This window comes from Lepus europaeus, chromosome 2, assembly GCF_033115175.1.
Source record: "Lepus europaeus isolate LE1 chromosome 2, mLepTim1.pri, whole genome shotgun sequence".
NCBI classification, from domain to species: domain Eukaryota; kingdom Metazoa; phylum Chordata; class Mammalia; order Lagomorpha; family Leporidae; genus Lepus; species Lepus europaeus.
In genome coordinates this window covers 3,186,855-3,205,023 of record NC_084828.1, presented here as the reverse complement: position 1 = coordinate 3,205,023, position 18,169 = coordinate 3,186,855, and the positions used below count along the sequence as shown (strand labels likewise).

At 65.7% G+C, this 18,169-nt stretch overlaps 1 protein-coding gene across 1 annotated transcript in view; it reads left to right on the top strand.

The window, feature by feature from the left end:
* PDE9A (phosphodiesterase 9A) overlaps positions 1–15,597 on the top strand; it is an 81,338-nt gene extending 65,741 nt beyond the window's left edge. Inside the window, exons 9-19 of the mRNA XM_062175137.1 lie at positions 836–910; positions 4,275–4,361; positions 5,054–5,158; positions 5,438–5,520; positions 6,269–6,425; positions 8,965–9,078; positions 11,010–11,114; positions 11,879–12,007; positions 12,777–12,872; positions 14,698–14,779; positions 15,517–15,597. Of these exons, the coding sequence (XP_062031121.1) occupies positions 836–910; positions 4,275–4,361; positions 5,054–5,158; positions 5,438–5,520; positions 6,269–6,425; positions 8,965–9,078; positions 11,010–11,114; positions 11,879–12,007; positions 12,777–12,872; positions 14,698–14,779; positions 15,517–15,527 (1,044 nt within the window). The 3' untranslated portion in view covers positions 15,528–15,597. The remainder of the gene's footprint in view (positions 1–835; positions 911–4,274; positions 4,362–5,053; positions 5,159–5,437; positions 5,521–6,268; positions 6,426–8,964; positions 9,079–11,009; positions 11,115–11,878; positions 12,008–12,776; positions 12,873–14,697; positions 14,780–15,516) is intronic.
* Positions 15,598–18,169: the final 2,572 nt, after the last annotated feature.

The window sequence follows — 18,169 nt, the reverse complement described above, 5'->3', positions numbered from 1 at the left end:
AGAGCGCCAGTCCACGTCAGCTGCTTTCCACAGAACGAAAGGACCTGGCGCGCTCTGAACAGCAAACGCTGCACTGCCCCCTGTCGGAAGCGTGGCCTTCCAGGGCCAGTGTGGTGGCACAGCAGGTTAAGCCGCCGCCTGCAGTGCCGGCATCCCATATGGGCACTGGCTCAAGTCCTGGCTGCTCCATTTCCTATCCAGCTCCCTGCTGTGGCCTGGGAGGGCAGCGGAAGCTGGCCCAAGTCCTTGAGCCCCTGCACCCGTGTGGGAGATGGGGGTGGAGTTCCTGGGTGTTGCAGCCGTCTGGGGAGTGAGCCAGCAGTAGCCTTCATTCCTGCCGACAGTGTGACCCAACGCTGGTGATTGGTGGAGCCAGCCCCCGGTGTGAGGTCAGCAGGTGCCGGTGTGAGGTCACAGCACAGGCTGGGGTTCCCGGCAGCCTCTTCGCTAATGCTTGAATTTGCACCGGGAGGATTCCTCTCCCCGACTTGATTACCTGGTGCCTCCTGTCTGAGGCTTGTTGAGCTGTTGTCTGTGGGCAGCTTAACTGTTGTCTCTGGCTGCAGAGTTATGTACATGTTTTCAAGATTTGTTTCATTTTATCTGAAAGGCAAGGTTAGAACAAGGGAGAGACAGACACTGGGAGATCGTCCATCCGCTGGTCACTCCCCAAACGGCCGCCGTGGCCAGGGCTGGGCCAGGCAGAAGCAGGAGCCTGCAGCTCCATCCGGGTGTCCCATGGGTGCAGGCATGGTGAGGGGAAGCGAGGAGGAAGAGGGGAGGGTGTGGGGGCACAGGCCTGGGTCCCGGCTCACGGCAGCCCCTTTCCTTCCAGTACCTGCTGTCCCCGGAGACTGTGGACGCCCTGCGTAGGCCCACCTTCGACGTCTGGCTCTGGGAGCCCAGCGAGGTAAGCGGGCGGCACCAGGGCCCCTGCTGCTTCTCTCCGTGCCTTCCCTGCAGGGACAAACCCCCGGCTTCTCAGGTTTCTGACTCCGAGGAGGGGGCCGGCTTCTGCTGCAGCTGCAGGGGCACAGAGACAGCACCCCGGCTGCGGAGCCAGCCAGGCCTCCATGGGGGGCCTCTGCCAGGCACAGCACCCCAGACAGTGGCAGCAGGGACGCGTGCGCCCCGAGGTGATCCTCAGCTCTTCCCCGGTGCTTAGATGGAGCTCGCTTAGTGTCACCATCTGAGAGCAGCCGCGCCGGCCCTTTCTTTCCAAACCCACGGAGAGGAAAAGGTCTACACACCGGCACCAGGCCCAGCTGCCTTCAGCCAAAGCCTGAGGGACCCGCCCGGGTCGGCCGTGACTCGGAAAGGCAGAGCCGGGCACCTGCTCCTCCGCCAAGGTCACAGCCGCGGCGCAGACGGCAGGAAGCAGGGCGTTGGTGACGCGGGGCTGCCGTGCGGGGCCCGGGAGTGCCCTGAGCACACTGCTGTACACACGTGCCACACCCCACCCCTGGTGCCAGAAGCCCTGGCAGTGCCGCCCAGCAAAGCAAAGGCCACGAGCAGAGAGCCACGAGCGGCCACCCGTGGGGCTGGACCTCAGCGAACCCCGGCAGGCTGCCGTGGCCGGCGAGGGGTGGAGCTTCACAGAGAAGCGGCAGAACCACTCGACCTGGCTGCTCCCGCTGGGGGTCCATCGTACCCCCATCAACGGCCAGGGGCTCGGGCTCCTGCCTCCTGCAGGTTGGCCAGTGCCACTTCTAGAAAAATCCCAGTCCTCAAAGTCATTTTTACCTCAGCCTGCTGGGAGGAAGAGCAGCTGGGGCCTCTGGTGGACGGCCCTGCATGGAAAAGGCCCTGGTGGTCATTCCTGCCGCCCTTGACCATGGAGCCCCTCCACCCCCACCCCCAGCACAGCACTGTGTGTGGCCATAGCCTTGAATACCAGCCAAGGTGGGAGGAGCCGCATGGCCACAGCAGCAAAGCGGCCTCTATGTCCCCTGGGTGGTGGCCGACGGCTCCCTGCAGGGGCACTCGGCTTCTGGGGGGCTTCTCCCCAGGGGGCCTGCTGAGGGCTCCCAGTGCCCCCAGGAAGGACCTCGCTGCCCATGGTGAGGTGCCACGCGGGGCCAGCAAAGCTGGAGAAGCCAGGACATCGGATGCATGAGTGCAGACGGTGGAGACACACCTGGGACCCACCCAGCCTCGAGGGGCAGCTCACGGCCCACAGCTCTGCCCAGCGCCCAGCCGCTCCCCGCCCCCGTCCCCCTGACTGTTAGGGCCCCTTCCTGGGGCTGTAGGTCCCCCACGGTCTCCATCACGCAGCCCACTCGGCCCAGGGCCCAGCACGGCATCTGCAGCTGCCCGGCCCACACTCAGGCGCTCACCGGGGCTCAGGGCTGCGAGCCCGGAGCAGGTGCCACCGCCTTTGCCGTGGAAGCCACACCAGATGGTTCCATCTGCCGACCGTCCTCACCCCTGACTCTGATCCCACAGGGAACGTGTCAGCCCTCGGATTGCCGTGAGCGGCATTGGGCTGCCGGGGCGGGGGTGAGGCTGACCAGACAGCGGACGCCCAGTCCCGAGGGCCAGCATCCAGGATGGTGGGGGACCAGCAGCTCTCCGCATCGAGGCCCCGGGCTGGGTGGCCGAGCAGCAGCAGAGCAGGGCGTGGGAGCCGGCCCTCCCATCCTCAGGCCGGGACCTGCTGTCGGACAGCTGCTGTGTGAGGGGCTCCCTGGACACCTGTGCCCTGCACCTGAGCTGCCTCTCTAGGGAGATGCGTGTGTGTGTGCGCTCAACAAGCTTTGTACATCCCGGCTCCCACACGGGACCCTGTGTGCAGGTGGAGTCTTTGATACCACGGAATTCTCTGCTCCCGGGGCATCGGGACGGAGCAGCGTTCCTGTCCTCCTGTGGCCTCTCCCTGGCTTGTGGGCACTCACGGGGTCAGCTGCGCATCTGTGTCCCGGGATCAGGCCCTCCTAGGGGCCTCACTGACGTGGTCACGTTCAAGGCCCCTGGGGCCCCAGCTTCAACGCTGGACATGGGGGTCAGACCAAGAGTGCATGCAGGTTCTCTGAAGAACACCGGGAGTGAACTGAGCCAACAGAGCCATTGGGGGCAGGGAGGGGGAGGCGATGCGGGGCAGGGCGATCACCAGGCAGGCCAGGAGGAGCGAGCACCGGCAGCCAGGCGGGCTGGGAGCCCCTCTGCTGGGGTGTCCGTGACACAGGCCCAGGAGGGAGGACGGCACCACCTGGCTCCTCTCCTCCTAAGCCCCTTTCAGGCCTGTGGTGCGAGTTCGGGGGCTGACGGTAGCGGCAGCCACAATGCTAAGCAGACAGAAGCGAGCCCGGTTGGTTAAGGTGGCAGGGCGGCCGCCCGTGGGGCTGCCTCTCCCGGGACACTTGCTAGCTCAGCAGCTTCCGGGTTGCTACGATGCAGAAGTCCTTGGGACACTGGGCTCGGCTTGTGTCTCGCCGTCGGCCTGCTCCGCAGGGGCCGTGGCTCGGTGCACAGCGTGCAGAGGTGAGGCGGTCGGGAGGCCAGGCCCCCTCAGGGACAGCCCACCGCCCCGGCAGGTGGCCGGCAGCAGGGGGAGGACACAGGGCAGGCTCAGGTGTGTGGCCTGGGCAGAGCACATTCTGCCACGTGCCCCCAGGGGCTGCCCAGCTCCCTCTGTCCAAGACCGGCTTCGTTCAAGTCGCTTCGTCTCCTACCCCCAGCCTTAGCCCAGTTAGCACCGAAGCCCTGGGTTATGTTTAAACCATCAGCCACGATCAAAATTCTCTTCGGGGTTGAAAACAGAGTCTGCCTCAGCCTGGGCCGGGCCGTGTGTAGCAGAGGGCAGTGGGGTAAGGATTAGAAGGGGGGAGTCGCCACAGAGACCCACCCCCACGCTGCAGTAACATGAGCCCCTCCCACCCACCCCCAGCCTCGGAGCTGTGCCCCTGGACCCCTGCGCTCCCCTGAGCTGGTTTCACCGTGTAGAAATGGGTACAGCCGTGTTTGGTGTGGTCATTCGGAGTGGGGCCCGTCCTGCCCAGTCTCTGCCCCTCCTGCCCAGGGGACCCGGCCGCTCTCTCGAGCCCCCACGCCCTGTCTAGGCCCCTCCCCCCAGGTCTCGCCGCTCAGGTTCCACACTTGGGGGGACCGGGAAGGGGGAGAGCTCGCCAGCCTGTGGACCAGGCCTGCCACGCCCCCAGCCGTGGACCAGGCATGCCACGCCCCCGGCCGTGGACCAGGCCTGCCACGCTCCCCAGGTTGCCTGGCCGTGTTCCCCAGGCCACGCCTGCGGGCTGCTGACCCCCGGCCTCCCGCAGATGCTGAGCTGCCTGGAGCACATGTTCCATGACCTGGGCCTCGTCAGGGACTTCAGCATCAACCCCATCACGCTGCGCAGGTGGCTGGTGAGTGCCCGGGCTGCTCTCCGAGGGGGCGGCGTTGCCTGCGAGGTGGCCAGGACACGGCCTGTCTGTCCTTGTGCACGGCGCCCTTTGTCCCGGAGCCCCCGGCCCAACGCGGGGGAAACAGGGAGAGCCCGGGAGGACCGGGGCGGCCGCTTGGTCTAGAACAGCGGGCGGCTGTGAGCACGTGGAGATGGAGTGTGCGAGTGTGGGGGCCGCAAGTGAGGGGCGTGCGAGGTGCGAGTGCGAGTGTGCGGTGTGAGTGTGCAGGGTGGGCGTGCAGGGTGCCTTCACGGCGGTGCAGGTGTGTCTGAGCCAGTGCGTGAGCCCACAGGGTGGACCGTGCACCTGCAGGCCCGGGCAGTCAGCTGGTTGCTCTGGGCTGGGCGGTCAGCTGGTCGCTCTGGGCCCGGCGGTCAGCTGGTCGCTCTGGGCCGGGCGGTCAGCCGGTCTCTCAGCCTGGGCGGTCAACCGGTCTCTTGGCCCGGCGGTCAGCTGTCACTCTGGGCCCCGGGCAGTCAGCCGGTCTCTCGGCCTGGGTGGTCAGCTGGTCGCTCTGGGCCCGGGCAGTCAGCTGGTCACTCTGGGCCAGGCGGTCAGCTGGTGGCTCTGGCCGGGCGGTCAGCTGGTCTCTCTGGGCCGGGCGGTCAACCAGTCTCTCGGCCGGGCGGTCAGCGGGTCTCTGGGCCCCGCAGCTCTGTGTGCATGACAACTACAGGAACAACCCCTTCCACAACTTCCGGCACTGCTTCTGCGTGGCACAGATGATGTACAGCATGGTCTGGCTCTGCCGGCTCCAGGTGGGTCCCGCCCCCACACCGCCCCCAGGCCTGGGGCGGGGGCTGCACCTGTTCCACAGGACAGCAGAGGCTGGGGGTCCCGGCTGCTCCTCCCTCTGCCAGGGACCCCCATTGCTATGCGCCCATGGGTGAAGCCCCTCGCGGTTAACTGAGCCCCGGGGACCCCACCGCCTGCCCCATGGGCTGGGTGGCCAGGAGGGGCTGTGGCGAGCCCGTGCCCCCGCTCCCCATGCCAGCGGCTGGGTGAAGCGGTTAAAACTTGCACTCTTCCCTGCCCAGGAGAAGTTCCCGCCGCTGGATATCCTGACCCTGCTGACAGCGGCCATCTGCCACGACCTGGACCACCCGGGCTACAACAACACGTGCGTGCTACCTCTCGGGGGCCCCGGCCGCTCAGCCCTCGGCTGCCTCCCTAGGACTTTGTCCTGGGCTCCAGGCCTCCCCTAGCACAAGCCGTCAGGGCCACCAGCATGGTAGGGCGCTGGCCTGGGGTCCAGGCTCAGTAGGTACACGGCACCTCCCGTCTCCATGAAGCAGGAGGCTTTGCCTGTACCTGAGTGACACACGCAGACACACACACGTGTACAATCCTGCTCCCACGGTACATACGCCCCACACGCACACCCTGCCCCACGGCTCCCTCCTCCTGGGGCAGCCCCCGGCGGGAGTGAGGTGAGGCCAGGGGCTACAGATGAGCAGACCTGGGGAGGGGTCCTTGGAGATCTGGGGGGCGGACTGAGCCCCTCAGGACACGGCCGGCCTCCAGCCTGTATCAGCCACCGATTCGCTGGCCGTGGGGCCGGAGGCTGCGTCCCTCGCGGGCATCAGCTGTGCTGAGAGCCCGAGCAGGGGTTGTCGGGGCCCGAGTCCCTGTCCCCATGGTGCCCCCTGCTCCCTCCTGCTCCCCCTGGACTTCTGCCCCACTTCTGCAAGAGGCCATGCTAACTTCCGACACGGGGGTCACAAGCGGCCCCTGTCGGGCAGGACTGAGAGGACGTGGGGGCGCCGCCCAGGCCCAGGAGCAGCTGAGTGCAGGGGAGCCAGCGGAGGGGCCCCCAGTGCTGCCGTCCGGCTCTGGCCTGAGCCTCCCCCGCCGCCTCCCCGCTGTAGGTACCAGATCAACGCCCGCACGGAGCTGGCCGTCCGCTACAACGACATCTCGCCACTCGAGAACCACCACTGCGCCGTGGCCTTCCGGATCCTCGCTCGGCCCGAGTGCAACATCTTCTGCAACCTGCCGCCCGACGGCTACAAGCAGCTCAGACAGGTGCGCGGGCCGGGCCGCGCTCCCATGGGCTCCTGGACAGAGCAACTCCCGCGAGGATGCTGGGAACCTGCCTGTCCCCCTACCCCAGGGCTCTGCGTGGAGCCCCAGGAATGGAGCCCAGACACACTGTCCTACCGACCTGCACTCATGGCCTTTTTGGTTTTTTTTTAAAGATTTATTTATTTATTTATTTGAAAGAGTTACACAGAGAGAGAGAGAGGGAAAGAGAGAGAGAGAGGTCTTCCACTCACTGGTTCACTCCCCAGATGGCTGCAATGGCTGGAGCTGTGCCGATCTGAAACCAGGAGCCAGGAGCTTCCTCAGGTCTCCCATGCTAGGTGCAGGAACCCAAGCACTTGGGCCATCTTCCACTGCTTTCCCAGGCCACAGCAGAGCTGGATCGGAAGTGGAGCAGCCGAGACTAGAACTGGCACCCACATGGGATGCTGGCACTGCAGGCAGCAGCTTTACCCGCTGTGCCACAGCTCCGGCCCCCCCTATGGCCTCTTAGAGCAGCCCGCACGTGGCTTCTCTCGTGGCCAGCCCTTTGTCCTCTTTGCCGCTGGGGAAACTGAGGCTTGACGAGGTCAGATAGTGCTCCCGCGGGCGAGCAGTCCCTGGACAGACACGCGTGCTGTCCCCAGCCCCCCAGAGCTGGCCGCCACCCCATGCGGGCATCTCCTCTGTGGCACTTCCGGCCCATCAGAAACAGCGCCCCCCATGCAGAGGGGCTGCCCGCTGAGCCTCGGCTCCACGCTGCACCCTCGGGCATTTGTGGGGGAGGAGGTCTCGGGGTGACCCCGGGAGAGGAGGAGTGGGGTGTACTTGGAAAGTCGTCTTGGCGCACACCCTTAGGTCTCCAGAGACCCCCTGAGGCCCAGGCAGGTGTCCGAGGGAGGGACAGAGACAAGGGGGGGACAAGACTACATGATGTGGCACGGCCCTGCCTCTGCCCTCAGTGTGGACGCTGGGCCTCCAGCGCTGTGAGGGAGCCGACTTCCTGTTGGGAGCCGCCCCCCGCCACCGCCCGGGGCCTGGAGCATCAGAGCAGGTGCACTCACAGGGGGGGGGGGTCAGCACCCCAGGGGGCCGTCGTGGAGGGCCACCCCCCCATGTGGGATCCTCCACCACAGAGCTCCTGTGTCAGGTGCCCCACCGATTTTAAGATGAGATTTTTGGGGTGTAGTCGCCCCAGTAGTTTACAAAGATTTTTGGCTTTGAGGATTTTGAGGGATAGCTGAATAGATCATTAATAACACAAGTAAATCTTTACCCAAATTGCTGAATTCAAAGTGAAATGAGGCACCCCCCCCCCGTACACATCTGGGATCCCTAAATTCCTGATGCGGATTTTGTGTGATACTTGGGGCTTCTTGTTTTGGAAACAGAGAACAGCACAGCCGATGCAGAGCTGTGCTCTGTAGATACCGTGGGATGGAGGGGGGGGGGGGGGGGCAGGTGGAGGGAGGGATGGGTGCTCATGGTTTCAAATTAATGCTGCTTTTCCTGAGCCAATGTTTGGCTGACAAGGCAGTGAGTTATTTATTTTTTAGAGATCTATTTATTTATTTGAAAGAGTTACAGAGAGGCAGAGAGAGAGGTCTTCCATCCACGGGTTCACTGCCCAAGTGGCCACAGCGGCTGGAGCTGGGCCAGGCTGAAGCCAGCAGTCAGGCACTCAGCCATCCTCCGCTGCTTTCCCAGGTGCATTAGCAGGGAGCTGGATGGGAAGTGGAGCAGCCGGGACTTGAACCGGCACCCATGTAGAATGTCAGCATTGCAGGCAGTGACATTACCTGCTATACCACAGCGCCGGCCCTATTTATATTTTAAAAAAACTCATTGCTTTCTCATTTTACAAATCATTAAGGGTGTCGCTGTGTTGAGACTTCACTCACTCCCAAGCCGTGTGCACACGCATGTCATGTGCAGTTAGATAATAGGGAAGACCCCTGGGAGGCCAGTTACTGGCCGCCCCCCCCCCCCAAGAGCTGGGGACAGACCACACACAGGGCTCCACCAGGTTCCGGGACGTGGAAGCAGGTGCCACAGATTCTTCCAGAATGTCTGAGTGCCCTCGTGGGCCTGGGTTGCTGCATCGAGGGGAGATGTCGGCCGCACAGCCAAGCCCAGCCAGTTACGGGGCCAGGCCTGTGGCGTGAGGGCACCGCACCCAGTGGCAGGCGCGCAGCCTGGGTGCAGCTGTAGCGGGGTGAGGTCGGCTGCCTCCTGGTGCCCTGTGAGCGCTGGGCTGGGGGCTGGGGCGGCGTCTGGGCTAACGGTTAGGACTCCCACTGCAGAGTGCCCAGGCCCGGGTCCCAGCTCCGGCTCCAGGCTCCTGTCCCTGCTGACGCAGCCCTGGGAGGCAGTGGTGAGGGCTCCCATGTCGGGTCCCTGCCACGCGCGTGGAGACCTGGCTTGAGTTCCCAGATCCTGGCCCCGGCCCCGGCCCTGGCCCAGCCCCAGCTGTCATCTGGGGGAACAGGGACCCCAGGCCTCGGCGTGGAGCCCGAGTCAGCGCTTTGCTCTCCCCGCCCAGGGCATGATCACCTTGATCTTGGCCACGGACATGGCGCGGCACGCCGAGATTGTGGATGCCTTCAGAGAGAAGCTGGAGGACTTCGACTACAGGAACGAGGAGCACACGACGCTGGTGAGTGGCCGCGCCGACGCGGCTTCCAGGGCCCCTGCTCCTCCAGCAAAGCCCTCGGCGGGGCCTGCCCTGCACAGCTGCCCTGGGGCTGGGGAGCTCCTCCCATGCCCCGCCCCCTTCTGACCTGCGGGGGGGGGGGGTGGGGTGGGGGCACCTGGGTGGAAGTCAGGCCTCTCCCACGAAGGCACAGCCCCCAGAACAGGAACCGCCAAGGGCCAGCCCCCAGGGACCCGGCAGGACCCCCGCCCCAGCCAGCCTGCGTTTCAGGACTGCGTGGCCAGAGGGGAAGGGGACCTCACAGCTGACCTTCCCGGGGTCTGCCTTTCTGGGGAGAGAAGCAGGAGGAAGTTCCGGGGCCTCCAGAGGAAGCTGGTGGGGTTGGGTCTTGGCCAAGGGCACGCCCCGTGCTCCTTGTGAGACACAGACACCTCCGCAGGGAGGGTGGCCAAAGGTGACAGGATCAGGCCTGGCGAGGGGCGGGGCTTCAGGCACAGGGGTCACAGCAGCGTGGAGCTGGCTCAGGGTCCGAGCCCTCGGTTGGCATTCGAGACCTTGCCGTGAGACAGCAGCGGCAGGTGGCCGGCGTCCCTGTGGTCCAGGGCGGGCAGAAGGTCTAGACGAGGAGGAGTGGGGACGGGCAGGGCGGGAGGCGGGGCCTGCGGAGGAGACAGAGGGCAGCAGGTGGGGGCGTGACCAGCAGTGGCGCCCGGGGCCGTGGTGCAGCCCGGGGGCCCATGGTGCAGCCCAGAGGCCCGAAGAGGCTAAGGGCAGCTTTTTCAGATCCCGCGTAGTCTGAGCGAGCCCCTCACCGAGGAGAGCGAAGAAGCCGTGGCAGAGGCAGGTCGGGCCAGTGCAGGTCTGCTCTCCTGCAGGGACTTGGAGCCAGAGCCGCCCTCGGCCAAACCACATCCCCCTCCCACGGGAGGCCACAGGCAGCTCCAGGGCCACCCTCGAGGCCACCTGACACGTGATCAGCCCTGGACGGGGAGGTCAGGGGTCCCAGGGCCGGCCAGGATGCCAGCCCTGCAGGGCCAGGCTGCAGGCCATTACTGGGCTGGGTCCAGGGGGACGCTTTGGCCGGCCCCACGGCCTGAGCTGTGAACTTGCTGAAGTACACGTGGCCGCCCGCCCCTGCCAGGCTCAGAGGGCACCCAGCCTCCAGGAAAGACGAGGAAGTCCACCATCTAGGGAGGGCTCCCAAGAGGGGGCAGCCGGACCCGGAGCGGTACCGCGGGGGCCGTTGCTGGGGCCCGGGAGGCCAGGAAGGCCAGACGGAGGGCCCCTGCCCGGCCAGGGCCCAGGAGGAGCGCACTGAGCCACATAGCAGGGGCACCTGCAGTACAAGCCCAGACGTCCCCGCCACACACACCCGACCACCCAGCAAACGCACCAGGTCCAGGAGCCGAGGGCGGAGCCAGGGCTTCCTCCAACGGCCTGCAGAGTTGGGTTCTGCCCGATGGACACCCAGCGACCAACAGGGCCCGGCTTGGCTTCCGCCCCTGTGTTCAGGCAGAGGGGCCGAGGCAGGCGCCCAGTGAGCTCTCACAGGAGGGTCTGCTCCTCCCTCAGCACCTGGGCCCTGTAGCCGTCGGCTTGGCAGGTGTCTCCCTAGCTCCCTGTTTGAACCTGTGCCTTCAGCCGATGCTGTCCCTGGCTCGCTCGCTCTCTCTCTCTCTCTCTCTGCCTTCCTGTATCCCCAGCAACCAGGAAGCTGTTTCTGGGATTTGCAGTTTATAGTTTATATGCAGAGTAGCTTGAATCGGCTGCTTTGGGGTGCAGGGTGCCCCCTCCCCCCGCCCCCGGGTGAGGCTGAGACCCAGGTGCCCTCGCTGGAGCGCGTCCTCCCTAAAGTTGGCAGAGCTCGGTCCCCGCCGCCCAGGGCCCTGACGAGCCCCTGACGCAGGGCACCGCCCCCCTCCTCTAACCTCCAGCTGAAGATGATCCTGATAAAGTGCTGTGACGTCTCGAACGAGGTGCGACCCATGGAAGCCGCCGAGCCGTGGGTGGACTGCCTGTTGGAGGAGTACTTCATGCAGGTGAGAGCCACAGGGATCGGGGCCGTGTCCGCAGGAGCCAGCGGCGGGGACGGGCCAGCTCCGGAGAGCCCTCGCACATGCTGAAGAGCCGATGTGGTTCAGGCGCACGGCAGCCTCCTTGGGGCCGCTGGTTCCCGGGGCCGACTTGTCAGGCTTAGACATCAACCAGCAAGAACTGAGCGGCGGGGCCGGGAGAGAGACCGGGCTGGGAACACCCAGCTGTCCGCTCCGCTCCAAGGCTGAGACAGAGCGGCGGGGCTCGGCGCTGGCTGGGGTTCTGTCCCGGGCAACTCCTGGCAGCGCGCCCGGCAGGGACCGGATTGTGGTTCAGCGGCGGCTGCGCAGGCGCTGCCTGCGTCCCAGGTCGGAGTCCCTGCTCCACTTGCTACCCATCTAGTTTCCTGCTGACGCACACCCTGGGAGGCGGTGGCGATGGCTCAAGTCCTCAGGCCCCTGCCCCCATGTGGGACACCTGGGTGGGGCTCCAGGCTCCTGGCTTCGGCCTGGCCCAGCTGCAGCTGTGGTGGGCTTTTGGGGAGTGAAGGAGTAGATGGAGGACTTCTCTCTGCCTGCCTCTCTGTCCCTGTGATTGCCGGCGGTGTGGCCATGGCTGAGCTGGTTGCCGGCGGTGTGGCGGTGGCTCGGTTGGTAGCCGGCTGCCCAGCTGGTTTGGGGCCTCCTCCAAGACCAGTGGTGCTCCCTGCTCTCGGGTCTGGGTCCGGGGGTGTCCCTGTCTCTGATGTGCCATCTTCCGCCTCCCCCAGAGCGACCGCGAGAAGTCGGAGGGGCTCCCTGTAGCCCCGTTCATGGACCGAGAGAAAGTGACCAAAGCCACAGCCCAGATTGGGTTCATCAAGTTTGTCCTGATCCCCATGTTCGAAATGGTGACCAAGGTGAGGCGACACAGCAGTGAGACATGCACATCCGTGCTTGCATGTGCGGGCACACATGACACATGTGCGAGCACACATGGACACACATGTTCATGCATGTGATACATGCGCAGGCACACATGACACATGTGCAGGCACACGTGGACACATGAGCAGGCACACATGGACACACACACAGGCTCAGAAGCCTGCTCCCACTGTGGCCTCAGAGCTGTTTCCCCCCTGCCCCTGCGGCCCTGCCCTGCCCCCCACACTCCTGGCCCCTCCCTCTGCAGCCCTGGCCACCAGGCTGGGTCCTCTGCCCCCGGATGGGCACCCCCAGCCGTTAACCCCAGGCTCAAGGTCCCGTCTTGTTCACCCACCCCCAGCCTTGCCCCTTCCCACATCACCCCCACCCCCTCCAGTGCCCAGAGCTGCCTGGGGCACCTGCCCAAGACCCTCACCTCCAGACAACCCCCACCCCGGTGCACAAAACAGACTCGGCCCCAGGCCTCCCCTCTCTGAGCCAGGCCAAGGCTGCAGAGCCTCCTGGCCCCTCCCCCTGCCTCTGTGGCTCCCAGCTCCCAGGATCCTCCTCCAGCCCCTCCTGGACCCCCACATCCTCCACCTGCTCTCAGGCGTGGGAGGGACCCGTGAGGGAGGGGCAGGGCCCAGTGAGAGCAAGGGGCGCAGGAGACACAAATGAGGTGGGGGCACGAGGGTCCCTGGGGGTGCGCTGGCCACCGTGGATGGCCCTGAAGGCCCAGGCCTGACGCCCGTGGGTCCACAGCTCTTCCCCGTGGTGGAGGAGCTCATGCTGCAGCCGCTGCGGGAGTCCAGGGATCGCTACGAGGAGCTGAAGCGGAGAGACGACGCCACGGGCGAGGTGCGCGGCACGGCAGGGGGGAGGTGTGGGGGGGTGCGCGGCACGGCAGGGGGGAGGTGGGGGGGTGCGGGGAAAGGGCGCCGGCACTGCGGGCAGGGGAGGGGCCAGCAGCCCCGGAGGCCGGGGTGGGGGTACAAACCCGTCCACCACAAAGCCTCCGAGTCACTCGGGAGTGGCCTCTGGACAGGGACACGGCGGCCACCCACATACACGGCAGCTGGTCCCCCCTCCCCGTTTGCAGAGAAGCCGTGTGGCTTCCAGAAAAGGCAGGTTCCCAGGCTCAGAGCCCACGAGCCGCCCTGGCTGTCAGAACCCAGTGTGTGCGAATCTCCCGCCCAAGGCCTGCCAGGTGCCCCACAGACGCCAGTGGCCCCGCCCACACAGGCCCCGCCCCTCACACCTTGTCCCAGGTCTGGCCTTGCCCGGGTGATCTCACTGCCCATGCCTGAAACGTGTCCGAGCTGAGACCCCAGGCCCACGTCTACTGCCCCCCCCCAGGTACTGGGCCCTGGCTGCCCTCAGCATCCTGCTGGCCCTGAGCTGGTTTCCTGGCCCCTGTGTCGGGCTTGTCTCCCCCAGCTGCACCCAAGGCCAGGCATGCAGTGGGCGCCCAATAAGTGCTTAGCAGTCAGGTGTCTGCCAGGTCAGAGAGGCCTTGGGAAGGCCCAGAGGCCAAGAGCAGGAGAAACGGGGGTGGGGTTGGAAATGAGCGGGGGGGGGTCTCCCCACAGCAGGGGGTCTCCCTAGGACCAGGGGTCTCCCCAGGACCTGGGGAGGTCTCCCCACAGCAGGGGGTCTCCCCAGGACCAGGGGTCTCCCCACAGCAGGGGGTCTCCCCACAACAGGGGGGTCTCCCCATGGCAGGGGTCTCTCCACGGCAGGGAGGTCTCCCCACAGCAGGGGGTCTCCCCTCGGCAGGGGTCTCCCCAGGACAAGGGTCTCCCCTCGGCAGGGGTCTCCCCAGGACAAGGGTCTCCCCTCGGCAGGGGTCTCCCCTTGGCAGAGGGTCTCCCCTCGGCAGGGGGTCTCCCCAGGACAAGGGTCTCCCCTCGGCAGGGGTCTCCCCGCAGCAGGGGTCTCCCCGCAGCAGCACGGTCCCGGCCCTCCCAGCTGTCCCGGGAGCCAGGGCTGGCCAGGAGAGATCCTACAGCCTGCTGCCCCGACTCGGGGTGCTGCCACCCTGCCCCCAACGGACAGGAGAGGCCGAGCCCAAGCCAGGCCCCTGCGGCTGTGCCGGCTGCAGCCAGTGGAGCGCCTGAGCTCCGGGTCCAGGCACCAGGCGAGACCCGGCCATTGGGGACAGCCACACAGGCCCAGCTCTCATGAGCAGCTCGCAGGTGGGGCCCTGGGCTGCAGAGGCAGGGCCTGGCAGGCACCTGTGTGTGTGGGTGTGTGTAGGGGTGTGTGTGCAGGCTGTGTGTATGGGTGTGGGGGGGGGGGGTATGATGTGTACTGTGTGGTATGTATTATGTGTGTGTGGGCATGTGTAAGGGTGTGTGTACAATGTATGTTGTGTGTATGATGTGTGTGTGCATGTATGATGTGGTATGTGTGTGTGGTGTGTACGCATGTATGACTGTGGTATGTATGTGTGTGTGGTGTGTGTATGTATGGTGTGTGTATTGAGTGTGGTGTGTGCGTGTACAATGTATGTATAGTGTATGTGTGTACGTGTATGATGTGTGTATGTGTGTGGTGTGTGTGTACCATATGCGTGTATGGTGTGTGCGTGTACATGTATGATGCGTGTATGTGTGTGGGCACAGGCATCTCAGTGGCCCCACTGGCTCCCTGGGACCGACGCAGCCTCTCTGCTCCCTCCTAGGGACCGGAGAGGACGGAGAGTTTGACATCTGGGAGCACAGAACGATCCACACAGAAGAGCAGGGAGGTGCACAAAAGCGAAGGTGGGAAGCGCTGAGTGACAGCAACCCCCTCCCAGCGTCCCCTGCCTTCACCGCCCCCCGCCCTGCCAGACGCCAGGGCCCCAGTGGAGTGGGGGAAGGGTAGGCAGGCGAGGGGGCAGCCAGCCCCACGTGTGGTCCTGTGTGTTTGCTCCATGTGGAGGTGGCGCTCGGGCCGAGGGAAGGGGGCGCCCCCAGTTCACAGCAGAAGTGACCGCGGGGTGCCGGCCGGGAACAGCTCGGCTGAAGCACCTGTAGCCGGGCGGGGTTTGCCCCCTCACCCTGGCCCGCCCACCCCCAGGGTTGTCTTAGCAACCACACAAGCGAGGGCGTGCCAGCATTTCATTTCTAAGTCAGATCATTTTTTGGCTTGTGTTTATTTATTCGAGAGACAGGCAAGAGCCCCGAACAGGGTTCACGCCCCAGATGCCCAAACGGCCAAGGCTAGGCTAAGCCAGGAGTTGGGAACCCGATCCAGGTGTCCCCGGCATGTGGCAGGGCCCTGGCCACCTGTGCCACCTGCACTGGCTCCGGGTGCGCACAGCAGGGAGCTGGGACGTGGGCGTCGTGACCACAGCCAGGCAGCCAGCCCCGTGGGGTCTGGAGGAGTCGCTGTGGTTCCACAGTGCCTGTCCGGGGTCCCTGGCGTGTCCTGGGCGCCGCCTGTGCCGTGGTCTGGGTGTGAGCCCACGCATGCCCAGTCCAGTCAAAGCCGACCCAGGCTCTCCTTTCCCCAGCAGACCGAGCCTGAGGACAGCGGGATCCGGAGGCCCAGGAGCTCGGGGAGCCCCCGGGCCGGGCGGGGGGCGGAGCTCTGGGTGCCTCCCGCCTGCGGCTTCCAGAACCGTGCTGTCCCCTGATAGAACCACAGGAACTCACGACGCTGTACAGAATTTTTATTTTTGAACTGTCTTTTAGATAATATATTCTTATACAGAAATCGGGCCTGGCTTGTTCTCTGCTGCGCTGTGTCCCTGGGGGCAGCCGCCCGGCTCGGGGGTGGGGGGCGGTGTGGTCCCTGGGGGCGACGGGACGCCTGCAGCCTCCCGTGCAGGGCGGGGAGGGGGTGGTGGAGACAGGGCCTGGTGTGGGAGTGGCCAGGACGCCTGCAACCGCGTATGGGGGAGCCAGTGTCCGGGAGGCAGACGCACGAATGCCCACACGGCCGGCTGAGGCCGGAGTCTGTCCGTGGGAAGGCGGGGCTGCAGCATCCATTTGATTGGAGCAGAGGCTGTCACTCCACTGCAGCGCCCTGCCCTGCCCTGCCCTTCCTGCCTCTGTTTTGGGGACAGGCACTGGGGACGTTCTGGGTGGCCTTTTCACCCCCAGGAGGCCCCCGGTCAGGCTTTGACCCAGGCTGGCCTGAGCGACCCCTCGGGCCCCCTCCCCACACGCTGGGACGGTGGCGAGCCTCCGCCAGGGGCCTGACCGTGAGCCGCGTGGACATTCCGTGGTGCGTCGGTTCCACGTCCTCGGCCTCCACCCCCCTTGGTGAATTCCGTCTCCACTCCTTCACTTCCGGCCATAAACCCCCTCCCCACCTGCACCCAGCTCAGCCTGCCCGGGGACTTCCTGCTGAAGCCAACGCAGGCGGCCGCTGCTCCCCTCACCCCTCACCCCTGCCGGCCCTGGCTTCTCTCGGCCGGGTCCCTGGCGAGGCCTCCCTCACGCAGCTGGGCCCTCATCCCCACGCTGCATAGAGCCCACGTGCACACGCACACACTCACATAGGTACACGTGTGGCACGCCAACATGACCTGTGTTCACACGTGCTTGTGTGCACACATGCACGGGCACGTGTACATATGACAGTCGCACATGCACACACATGTGGACACACATACCACACCCCTGCACTCCGCACTGCACTGCCTCTGGCTTCGGGCAGGGAGCCAGGTCCACGGGGAGAGGCCACCTGGGCGGCAGCCCTGGAAGTGGGCCCTGACCTGACCTGGCAGATGTCTGTTAGAGAAGAGGAGATGAGGACACGGACAGGCACAGAGGGAGGACCACGGGACAGAGACAGAGGACATGTGAGCACAGAGGGAGACCACGGGAGAGAGGACACGTGGGCAGAAGGAGGACCACAAGACAGAGGACACGTGGGCCCAGAGGGAGACCATGGGAGAGAGGACACGTGAGCACAGAGGGAGGACCACAGGACAGAGGACACGTGGGCACAGAGGGAGACCACGGGAGAAGGACACATGGGCCCAGAGGGAGGCCATGGGAGAGAGGACACGTGAGCACAGAGGGAGGACCACGGGACAGAGGACACGTGGGCACAGAGGGAGGACCACGGGACAGAGGACATGTGGGCACAGAGGGAGGACCACGGGAGAGAGGACATGTGGGCACAGAGGGAGGACCACGGGACAGAGGACACGTGGGCACAGAGGGAGGACCACAGGACAGAGGACACGTGGGCACAGAGGGAGACCACGGGAGAAGGACACATGGGCCCAGAGGGAGACCATGGGAGAGAGGACACGTGAGCACAGAGGGAGGACCACGGGACAGAGGACACGTGGGCACAGAGGGAGGACCACGGGACAGAGGACACGTGAGCACAGAGGGAGGACCACGGGACAGAGGACACGTGGGCACAGAGGGAGGACCATGGGAGAGAGGACACGTGAGCACAGAGGGAGGACCACAGGACAGAGGACATGTGGGCACAGACACGTGGGCACACAGACACAGCAGGACACTGAGTTGCTGCCCAGGCTGGTGCCTCCTCTTCCCCCTCCTCCCCTTCCACAACACGATTCTCCCTCTCCAGCTGCTGGACCCCCAGTACGTCCATCCCTCAGCCCCGCTGTGAGCTCCAGAGCCCCTGGAGGGCACCAGGTCACGGCTGGAGTGCCCGGCCCCAACCACGTTGGAAGAGCCACAGAGCGAGCCAGAGCCGGTCCTGTTGCTCGCCTCCTGCCCCACTGCTTCCTCCTCCCTCCTGCCCTTTGCTGCACGGAATGTGCCCTCCGCCTCCCCCTCCCCGGGTTGGGCCCCCACCCCCACCCCACCCCTCCCCGTGGCAGTGTTTGCTCCTGGACCCTTGGGAGGGCATTGGCGGGGGAGGGGGTCCGAGGCAGACACTCTCGGTGGGGTCAGTGCCCTCGGGAAACCGCAGGGAGCTGCAGAAAGCTTGCTCCCCCCACAGCCCACCCGGATTTGCATTCCCCACTGTGCAGGACTGGGAGACCCTGGGGGCGGTCCGGTCGCACCTGCTCTGACCTTGTTGCCGATGAAGGCTGTGCCCACAGCAGTGCGTACTGGGCGGGGGACGCACCACACTGGGGCATCACTCATCTCCCACCCCCACCAGGGCTGCACCTTCTAGCCTTCTAGCCGGGGAGCTGCCCTTGGGGCCAGGAACAATGCAGGCAGCCCACT